This window comes from Nicotiana attenuata, chromosome 1 (genome assembly GCF_001879085.1).
Source record: "Nicotiana attenuata strain UT chromosome 1, NIATTr2, whole genome shotgun sequence".
In the NCBI taxonomy this organism is placed as follows: domain Eukaryota; kingdom Viridiplantae; phylum Streptophyta; class Magnoliopsida; order Solanales; family Solanaceae; genus Nicotiana; species Nicotiana attenuata.
Genome location: NC_031989.1, coordinates 88,108,918 through 88,120,066, shown reverse-complemented (window position 1 = coordinate 88,120,066; position 11,149 = coordinate 88,108,918). Strand labels below are relative to the sequence as shown.

At 32.4% G+C, this 11,149-nt stretch overlaps 1 protein-coding gene across 1 annotated transcript; it reads left to right on the top strand.

Annotated features, from left to right (window-relative positions):
- LOC109230081 (pectin acetylesterase 8-like) lies at positions 3,775-8,058 on the top strand. Its single transcript, XM_019395613.1, has 13 exons — positions 3,775-4,056; positions 4,367-4,488; positions 4,987-5,069; positions 5,160-5,289; positions 5,377-5,456; positions 5,587-5,673; positions 5,768-5,892; positions 5,999-6,059; positions 6,165-6,218; positions 6,299-6,376; positions 6,958-7,063; positions 7,391-7,536; positions 7,674-8,058. Exons 2-13 carry the CDS (start codon positions 4,368-4,370, stop codon positions 7,809-7,811), a joined length of 1,209 nt encoding a protein of 402 aa, XP_019251158.1. The 5' UTR covers positions 3,775-4,056; position 4,367; the 3' UTR covers positions 7,812-8,058.

Below are 11,149 nucleotides of genomic sequence, written 5' to 3'. Positions count from 1 at the left end.
TTTTGTTCTTTGAGCTATGTCTGCAAAGTTAGTACCAAATTTTGTAAATAAGAATTATTTGTATTACCTGGATTCATTTCTCGTGGTTCAATGGGGGTTCCTTCGTTTGAATTAACAAGGCCAGAACGAGGATTCTCCAGCGTATTGTTATTAGGCGAAGGTGTGGACGGCGCAGCAGGTAACCAGCTAACTAGCGCGTGAAGAGCTTGGCTAACCCGTGCATCAATTATTCTTTGCAGAGCTTCTTTTGGTCCCTCAAAATGTTCTGATTGCTCTTGCTCATCAGCATGTGATTTAGGAGTGCCTTCACGAGATTGACGTGGTGAATTTTGAAGGGAAGGAACCGCGTTAAAGTTCTGCAAATCTCCTTGATCTTGATGCATTTGATTTTCTCGGTTTCCCAAGGTGTTTTCACTGTTATTATTGTCGTGTGACATGATGATAACAACAGATAGAATGTAACTTAAAAAGAATAGATTATCAGATTCCCGGTAATGGAACCAATTTGTTTCACCAAAGAAATAATATTTTGGATAAAGCTAGAATTTGAGATGAAAAATCGGGTGTCTGATATCAAGAGACCAAAAAAAAGAATAATAGGCTTTCTTAGAATAATAATAAAGCAGTAAACAAGTTTTTATTTCAGTATGATGTCAATGATTCCCTTTTCCCAATACAACTTCCTCCTTTTATAGTTGATTCTAGGTAAAGGAATGAAACCTAAGTTTTAATGAGACAATTATGGACAATAAATGACATTAAATAAGCCGTTACACAACATTCCTATTAAATACCAATTTTCTAACATATCAGGTATTTAATACTGAATTTGGACTCCTTTTTGTCTTTAGATCCATGTCTTCAAAGCCTTTCGATCCACTGGCTTTAAATGACTTGAATTGGTACGAGACTCGTGTCTAAACTGCTTCTCGTGCCTGTTTCACTTCCTCTTCCCGTACCTGTCATCTCCCGTACCTTTTTTTCAATTGTTACGCTTTGACCATTTGTCCAGTCCACGTGTCACGCCACGTCATCTTCAATATAAATTCAACTTTTTTCCCAATACAGTATTATGTACTTGTCAACCTATATACTCTCTTTTTTCTTCTATAGTAATTAGTTACATAGAAAGAAAACCAATGATTCTTTACCCTTTTTGGTAAAGTAATTAAGTAAGTGATAATAAAAGAAAAGAAAATATTTTTTCTTTGAAGTACTTCACTTTAATGTGGTCGTGAAGTTTATAGTACATGCAGCTTTAAATTTCTAGTTGGTGAAATGACAGCTTATTTCAAGTCTCGCTATCAAATTATATGCCTTAAAATAATCACCGGCGTTCACGTATCTGCCTAAAATTCCATTTTATTAATCATGGATATGATTTCCTAGGAAACAACCTCATCCTTTCAGTTCTCTCCTCGGTTCTATTTAGAAATTATGCTGCTCGAAATCCATAAAATATTGTCGGGTGTGTATCAGACTCTTCAAAATAAAATTATTTTTAGAGAATCTAATAGGATTTTGAAAATATTATTTTAAAAAAGCTCGTGCGACATAACTTGAGTATGTACATGAAAAAAGAAAATTGGAAAATGAAAAAGAAAGCTAGTCATTCCATTTTCTACCTTAAACATGGGTTTTAGTTTAGTTATAAAGTTATTAAAAAAAAAAGATATACACATAAAATATATAATCTTCATTAGCTAGGCCTCCATTGCAGAACGTTACAAGAAAACGTGAAATATGATTGCATTTTTGCATTATCTGATTATTTATTGAATTAATTAATTAACGACTTATTGAGTTCTCACGTAATTGCTAATTAATTAATTTTCAACCCTATAACGAGTAAAGCATGGCTAAAACCAAATAACCCTTAATGAAGAGTGTAAAAATAGGCAAAAATTATTAATTATAAATCGTGACACGTGTCCAATAAATTTTAATCAATTACCAATAAATGTGTTTCACTATAACTATAGGGATTCTAACCGGAGGAATTTAAGTACCTTTAACATTAAAAGTTAAACTGCTCACCTAACTTTAAATTATAGATTTTGTATCTGATATCAAATAAATTTAAATTTAATATTTTTAACTCTATATGAGGAGCTCCGCTCCTACTTCAATTAAAGTTCGCCCCTCCTTTTTTCCCCTTTAAATCCCCTCACCTCACTTATTGTGGAACGTCTAATCAGGCATATAAGTCAAAAAGTCAACTTTCGTGTGGTAATAATTACTTTCTCCGTTCTAGTTTATGTGAACCTATTTTCTATTTGATCCGTTCCAAAAAGAATGATCCTTTTCTAAATTTGAAAACAATTTAGCTTAAACTTTTAATTCTACCCTTAATGAAAAGCTTTTATAACCATACAAATACTCTGGACCCCTTTTTGACTTGTTTAAGACCACAAATTCAAATTTTTTTTTTTTTAAATTTCGTGCCCAGTCAAACATGTCACATAAATTGAAACGGAGGGAGTAAAAACTACGAATGATCATATAAAAGACGGTAATTAAAAAGGTAACGAGACTAACCGACTAATAATTTTACACTTTTAATCAATCAATATTGACCCTTGGAAGAATAGGTTAAAAATAATAGAAAAGAAAAATAATCCGAAAAAAAAACAAAAAAAGAAAAAAGAAAGACCACTCCATCTCTCTATTTCTAAATTTGGTGTCCAGCTCATTGAATGAGGAGCGCGTAAAACGATAAGATATTCGTCATTGGGCACATGCACTTGTCAAATCTAACGTTATAGTAATGTCTGTATTTAGCAACCTTTTTCTTAACAAAAGTACATTAATCTCTGTCTTAACCGAATGTGTGTCGGCAGCTTTCTTTTTTTTACTTTCTTTCTTTATTCTGTTCGAAAACCCCTCCTACGAAAGCCCTTTATTTTTTATTTTTTAATATATATATTTTTACTCGTTCCATTCACTTTTACTTGTCCAATGTCCATTATAAAAAAATATATTTTTATTTTTACTCGTTCAATTTAGTAAATCAAGAAAAAAAATATTTTTTTCTTGTTTTACCCTTAGCATTGATTACAGCATTTTCAAAATTATTTTTCAAGACTTTTTGAAATGTCATCATTATTAGTGGTTATATAGTAAAAGATATATTAAAATTATTATCTTTTAAGGGACGTGAAAAGACGAAAGTAGAGAAGTAAAAGTGAATGGATGGAGAATTATTATCTGTTGTTGTTTTTATTTTGATTAACTTATTTTTTGGATGTTGTTATTGCTTTTGTTTCATGACTTCTTCACTATTATATTTTTGATTTTTTTTCTTGAGCCAAGAATCTATCAAAAATAATTTCTCTATTTTTAACGTGTGAATAAGATCCACGTACATACTATTATCTTCTGACTCCACTTACAAAATTATAATACGTATGTATTATTATTAATGTTGTTTTTTTTCTTCCAAAAGAAAGTTCTCTGAGATGGATCAATCTATCTTCTTTTTTCCATAGAGTTGGACGCTTTTGATAACTTTTGGAAAAAAAATACTTTTGAAAAGATTCTTATTCTACCATATAAATAAATAAATAAAAAAGCATGTTAAGATGTATTTTTTCTTAACATAAGTGAGTTTTGTGAATTGAATGATTTTTCTTGGATTACTATTCATATATACCTCTACTTCTTTAGTAAAAAGAAACTTTTAAAGAGGCTTTCTAAATTTTTTTCCTTAAATCTCAGACAAACAATATTTTTGGAAAAGTTTTTACTTTTAAGAATCTTCCAAAATAATTCTAGAAATAGACATTGTGTAAATGTTACAATATCAGATCAACCTATTAAAGTATATTAATTATATTAATAGAGTGAAAATTTTACAACATAGTGGAAATAATTAGATTTCCTTTTTTTTTCTTTTCAGTATAAATATAAGCTTCTACTTTCGAGTCTCGACTAACATCTGGTTTTGGACCATTGTTTTAGCTCAAGAAACAATAGTAATACATAACTGGATTTACTGCAGATTTTACCACAAATAATCTCATTTTGAGATTTTCTTCACTCTTTTTTGTATTCCAGGTAATATTTTCTTCAATTCTATGTTTAGTAAACATTTGTTGATTCTGATATTTGTTTGTAGATTCTTGTTTGCACTGTCTTTATCATGGGTTTTTAGTTAAAAAAAATGTAGCATTAAATTAATTTTTAAGGAATGAAATCTTGAGACATTGATTTACATGCTAAATATGGTAAATATATGAAACATTTCTGAATGAAGTGTCAATGTTTTCTTTTCTTTGTTTCACTTTGTCTATCAATTTTTAGGATCTTCTGCATACTGTTTGGTTAATTATGTTATTGTTGTAATTTTTCATGAAATAATTTGCAGAATGGTAAAAGGGGCAATGCAACAATGGCTACGTGTAATAATCACTTTACTGATTCTTTTAATAACTGAAGGACACCCTGTTGATATTACTTATCTTCAGAGTGCTGTTGCAAAAGGAGCTGGTAAGAATTTTTTTGAATCAAAGTGATTATCTTTTTAATTTTTTGTCTAAATAACTCTAAGCAGTGGCGGATCCAATATCAAAGTCGCGGATTTGGCAAGAACCCGCGACTTCTAACTCGAACCTTAAGTGTATATATATGTGAAAAACAAGTGTAGGTAGAGTTGAATATACATTTTAGTACTTATATTTGAAGCTAGAATCAGAGGCGAACTCAAGATTTTTACGCGATGGGGCACTATTATTTTTCTTATCATTGCCCCTTAAAGGCTTTTAGTATTCAGGGTACGAAGTTATTTATAAAATCATTTTTAAGGTTTGCATACATACATATACAAGATTTTTGCTGAAGTTTATGGGGTTCAGTGACCCCTCAATGGTGCAAATAGGTCTGCCTCTAGCTAGAATACCGCAACGTCTAAATCCTGAATCCGCCATTGATTATGAGAAAAAAGAATTCAAGAATGTGTTGATTTTGATGTCAATGATATGTTTGCAGTATGTTTGGATGGGAGTCCACCAGCATACCATTTTGATAAAGGATTTGGAGCAGGTGTTAACAATTGGTTTATCCAACTTGAGGTTTGTTTCTTATTTCTCTATAAATTTACTAATGATGTCTTAAAGATCCAATTTGCATTAGAATTGATCCTATGACGTCGGGAATTTCAGGGAGGAGCATGGTGCAACAACGCCACGACTTGCCTTTCCCGTACAAAAACACGATTGGGATCATCTAAACTTATGGTAAAGACAGTGTCTTTTTCAGGGATTTTAAGCAACAAGGCTAAGTTTAATCCAGGTTGGAGCTTCACCCCTGTCAATTACATTGGTTTCATTCCTATTTTTTTTTAAATCCTTCTAATTAACAGTGCTTTTGAAATTGTAGACTTTTACAATTGGAACAGAATTAGAATTAGATATTGTGATGGATCATCCTTTACTGGTGACGTTGAAGCAGTCGATCCGGTAATTTTATTGTAAATACTAGAATTATTGATTTGATATAAATAATAATACTGTCACAGTCTCCTAATATTAAAGATTATAGACTTGAACCATTTTCATGGATTTTGATGTACATGTTGAATTATGTCAGAAAACAAAAGTATACTACAGAGGAGCCAGAATTTTTTCAGCTGTTATGGAGGATTTCTTAGCAAAAGGAATGAAGAACGCTCAGAATGTACGATGCATCAATTGATCACAAATTATTGGAGATGGTTATACACTCATCTTCCGATATTGTCAGTTTCTAACAGAGTGTTTTCTCATTGTAGGCTATTCTAGCCGGATGTTCAGCTGGCAGTTTGGCTGCAATTCTACATTGCGACAGATTTAAAGGCCTCCTTCCACCGGGCGCTAAAGTAAAATGTCTTTCAGATGCTGGTTTCTTTATCAATGCGTAAGCATTCTTATTATTTTCTTTTTATTATTGCGGCCATCTCAAAATTAGCGAGAAATTTAGTACTCCTCTTCGCTACTAGTAAAGTTTGCTTCTCCGTTTACAGGAAGACTATTTCTGGTGCGTCTCATATTGAACAGTTCTACAGCGATGTTGTTAACACACATGTATGCTTATTTTTATCATATTTTCTGCTGGTATTTTATGTCGTTGATAAAATTCGATAGATTGAGTTTTACTCGTCCTCAGCGTGTTACATTATCTTGATTCAGGGTTCTGCGAAGAATTTGCCTCAATCATGTACCTCAAGACTAAAACCAGGATTGGTAAGAGGAGTTATTTTCAAAATATGTTTTCCCCTTAGTTGATGCAATCTTATGTTAAAACACCATAATTTATGTTGCAGTGTTTTTTCCCACAAAATGTCGCGCAACAAATCAAGACACCACTTTTCTTAGTAAATGCAGCCTATGATTCCTGGCAGGTCAGTGCATCTCTGATTTCTCTTTTTAGTTTTTCTTCCTTTCCACAATTTTCCAATTTCTATGAAGTATTTAGAATGAAAAAGGGGAGCCTTGGCGTAACTGATAAAGTTTCTGCCATGTGACCAGAAGGTAATGAGTTCGAGTGGTAGAAACAGCTTCTTGCAGAAATGCAGGGTAAGGCTGCGTACAATAGACCCTTGTGGTCCGCCTTTCCGGGACCCCGCGCATAGCGGGAGCTTAGTGCACTGGGCTGACCTTTTATTAGGAAAATGAGACTAGGCCTTGTCTGGTAATGTACTGGAATTTCTTTGACAAGTTGTGGTTTATCTGAATTGCTTCCTCTATTCTTATGAGACAAGTTCTCTTTATCACTGTCCTATAATGTGTTATCTATAATATTAATGTAGGTAAAGCATTGTTAGCATTTTGTTATTTGGTTATAGCTGCAATAAAATTCAGTCTTCACTATATCAAAGTTATGTTTTATATAGATATATATCATATATGTACATATATATGAGAATAATCTTGCTCTTTAAATAATTGATTTTTGCTTACTTATTATTTTTAAAATATTCAGATAAAGAACATTTTAGCCCCTGGTGTTGCTGATCCTCGTGGAACCTGGCGCAACTGCAAGCTTGACATATTGAAATGCTCGTCTGCTCAGCTCGAAACCATGCAAGGTCAAGATTTTTAAGCCTTTTTCCTAGCTTTCATGCTTAACTAACACAGAAAAATAGAGGTTCTTTAATAGATTAAGAAGTTGACAGGGGCCAGAAAGATTCGGTCGTAGGAATTTAGGGCACCTATCCGCTGGTAAAGGATAACACTCTGACCGGTTCAGAATAAACAACAGTATGGAATAAGGCCGTCCTTTGGGGCTAATACTTATATCTAAAGAATAACTAGTTATAGCAAGCGTGAAGATGCTAATTTATACGATAGAGAACTCAGTTTGGTTGTAAGGGGTAATTTGGTCTTTGCGTCTAATACATGGTGTTATTTTTCAGGTTATAGGAACGAGTTCTTAAAAGCGTTAAACGGGCTTGGACCATCCTCAACTAGAGGGTATTACATCAATTCGTGTTATGCACATTGTCAAACCGGAACACAGGAGACATGGCTAAGGGAAGACTCTCCGAGATTAGCTAGCACGGTATGCAATCCGTGCACTAAAAACTATTTTTTGATGTTAGGTTTATTATAAAAGAAATTTCAAAGTTTCAGTATCTTTTACTTCTGTTTTCCTGTTTCTGTCAACCATTGACACCGCTAAAACATTGCATTCTGCAGACAATTGCCAAAGCAGTTGGAGACTGGTTTTACGACAGAAATCGATTCCAAGAGATTGACTGTCCTTACCCCTGTGACAAAACCTGCAAAAACCGGAATTTTGAATCAGACGTTCAGCCGGTCGATATGGATTTATAGGTTATTGATGGAAGTTATTCCCTGAGATTATTTGTTTACAGGCTTTCAATTTTCCAGAAAGTGAGAAAGAAAAATATTGAATTAAAGAAGTTATGTATCAATTGCTTTACAATAAGGGAAAGCCAATACTGCACAGAATTGTGTGCTCTGGTATCCCCAAGAGAAACTATTATGTATCTTTACTTTGAGGTCAATATTATGTATCTTGTTATAATGTAAGAGTTAGTAATTCAGCTTTCATATCAAATTTTATGCTATGCTTTACAGTTCAGTAAATAATCAGAATAAAAAAGGGCAGTCGGGTGCGCAAAAGTAACCACCATTTACGCAGGGACCAAGGAAGGGCCGCATTCCAAGATGTGTGATGTAGACAGCCTATCCTAATGTAAGCATTAATGGTTGCTTCCACCGTTTGAACTCGTAACATTTAAGTCGCACAGTGACAACTTTACCGTTACTTCAAGGCTCTAAGATTCAAGATTCAGTATATAATCAGAATCTGCTTGAAAATTTAACTTTCACCATGTTGCATGCTCTTTAGCACTTCCGTAACCTTGGATCCATTGATTGAAACTATATAATGGTTCCTCAGTTTCATTTATATCGAAGTATTTAACTTGCATAGAGTTTAAAAATGAAGAATTTTTCATACATACGAAAAATATATTAAACATATCGTGACATTTCTATGGTCATGACAGTATGTCGTTAATTAAAAATTAAATGAGAAGTTTGAAGTTAAAGAGTTTTCAAACATAGAAAGACCAGGCTAACAAAAAGAGCGTTATTTTGTGATTTTAAACATATCATGACATTTCTATGGTCATGACAGTATGTCATTAATTAAAAATTAAATGAGAAGTTTGAAGTTAAAAGGTTTCAAACATAAAAAGGCCAGGCTAACAAAAATAGCATTACATAAAATGAAACAGTGTTTGAACAAGATTTCAAGTATTGGTTTAATGATTCAATGAAACTGCAGTCAATTGTGTGCACATAACATACAATCTGAAAATCTATAGTTCTTCCATATGCATAGATCATTACTCCAGTATAACGGAGGCCTTGCTCAAGCCGAACCTAATATTAGCCGTAGACCATACTTTTCAAGAATCCAGCCATATATACACAGTAGCGGAGTCATGATTTTATTAAGGGGTGTCAAAATTTAAAGAGTTAATACTATAATTCTTCCATATATAATTCTCTCACACACACACACACACACACACACACACACACATATATATATATATATATATATATATATATATATATATATATATATATACATAAAAAATCGTTTTTACCTATCTAAACAGTGTAATTCATCGACAAAAAAGTATTAGTTTACACTCTTTAGAACTATGTGATTCCGCCACTAGCCATACATTAAAAAAAAAAAATATTGCCTCATTTTGAGAGAGTTGAAAAAGCACTATCTCGCTGAAAGGTTCTATGCGTCTGCCCTTTCTCAACACATTTTTTTAGACAAAGACTCCGTTTTTTCCTCTTTTCCGATGATAAATCTTTCTTAGAATATGGAGTGAATCAAACCCATGTTTGAATTGTCAATCACTCAGCTTCTTTGTTTAATGATGGCGTCTTCCCCTTGAGTGAGACCTTTCCTTTGTCTTAACTCGGGTTGAAAAGGTAGATTAGCCCCTGATTTCACCCCTTTTGAAGTCTGGTCTAAAATTTCTAAAAAATTACCTTCTTATGATTACATCAGCAATAATCCAGCAAAAAGGGGATTATTCAGCGCGGGCTCAATGGATAACGAGGATGGAATAATGGTTGGATGGTTAGGACACCCTATCTTTAGAGATAAAGAAGGGCGTGAACTTTTCATATGTCGAATTCATCTGGGCATATGAATCTCAATTAACGAGCAATTCTCTTTAATGAGCCTCATGCGAAGCGAATCTCAATTAATCTAGCCAGTAAGTATCAAAATACTATATTGTTATACTGAAGATAAAAGAAGCCAATTCTGTCTAAAACCATACTTTTAATTCCATGATATAAATTAGAAGACAATTATGCCATCAAGTTCGAAAAAATCAGAGAGAAACTATAAAAGAAAACAAGACATATATGTAGAGAACCAAGAAACGAATATGGGAAGAATCTCTAATTATTGATTCCTAGCACATCAAAAATTAATATCCATTTTTGATCGAAAACCAAGAAATAATCAAGAATTCCAAAGCCCACATACTCCTGTACTGTGCTCGGACATCATTAAAGTGTACAAAATACCAAATCAAAAGTGCCACACGGTAAAAATTTACTCATACCTAGTGTTTATGTCATACCAATATACTTTATCGTGATTGAATAATAAATAAGGTAAAAATTTATACTCCATCCGGTTCAAAATAAGTGATTTTTTGGCCCCTTTTTTGTAGTCCAAAATAAGTGATTTTTTCAGATTTCAAGAATGAATTAATTATTTTTTTCCTACATTGCCCCTGGAGTAAATAGTGTTGAAGTATGTGTTAGAAGTATTTATGTGAAGAGATAGCAAAGGTTAATATGGTCAATTTTATTGCTAATTAATGCTAAAAGGTGAATTTCTTAATCTGTGTTAAAACGGCTAAAAAATCACTTATTTTGGACCGGAGGGAGTAATAATTAAGCATAGTTAGGTGATAAAATAAGTATGAAATTCTCGATTTCAATGTGGTACTGAAAGTTAGTCTTGGTTATTAACTCGTTATTAGGTTGAACAGCCAATTACTATTTATTGATTTTATTAAATTGAGGATCTTATCTTTTTTGTTTTTACAAATAAGTTTGCCTAACACTTACATTGAGTGATAAAGTCATCTAGAAATGCTTAAGAATGAATTAATAACATCTAATTTAGTAATACTAACATTTGTGGTTTCATTTTTATAATTTTCTACTGAGTCTTTGGACGACAGAAACCCTCAATCCCCTCTTTCTAGAAAGTGCCATGGCAAAGGAAACATGTGTTAGAATTATCTTTCTCTGACTTTGTGGAAAAGACAATTCTGCCCTTCTACCTTTATCATCGCACTCTCTGGAATGTGGTATTAATAAAGATGGTTTCCAGGATTTTTGTCCCCCAAGACTCAGTAGAAAAACTAAGAAAATAAAACCATAAATATTAGTAATAAATTGAATATTGTTAATTCATTCTTAATATTCCTAAATAATTTTACCACTATATGCAAGTGTTAAACAAATTTATCGTAGAAGCAAAAAGATAAAGACTCAATTTATACATCAATAAATAAATAAATAATTGGCAGTTTAACCAAATAGCGAGTTAAACAAAACTAAATTGATTACCTAAGAGTTGCATATAT

Bases quoted from the DNA above. Each gene is read 5' to 3' on its own strand.
- LOC109230081 (XM_019395613.1), top strand. From the start codon at position 4,368: ATGGTAAAAGGGGCAATGCAACAATGGCTACGTGTAATAATCACTTTA. The intron at 5,070-5,159 runs GTTTGTTTCTTA...CGGGAATTTCAG, and splicing joins ATTGGTTTATCCAACTTGAG to GGAGGAGCATGGTGCAACAA. The intron at 6,219-6,298 runs GTAAGAGGAGTT...TTTATGTTGCAG, and splicing joins CAAGACTAAAACCAGGATTG to TGTTTTTTCCCACAAAATGT.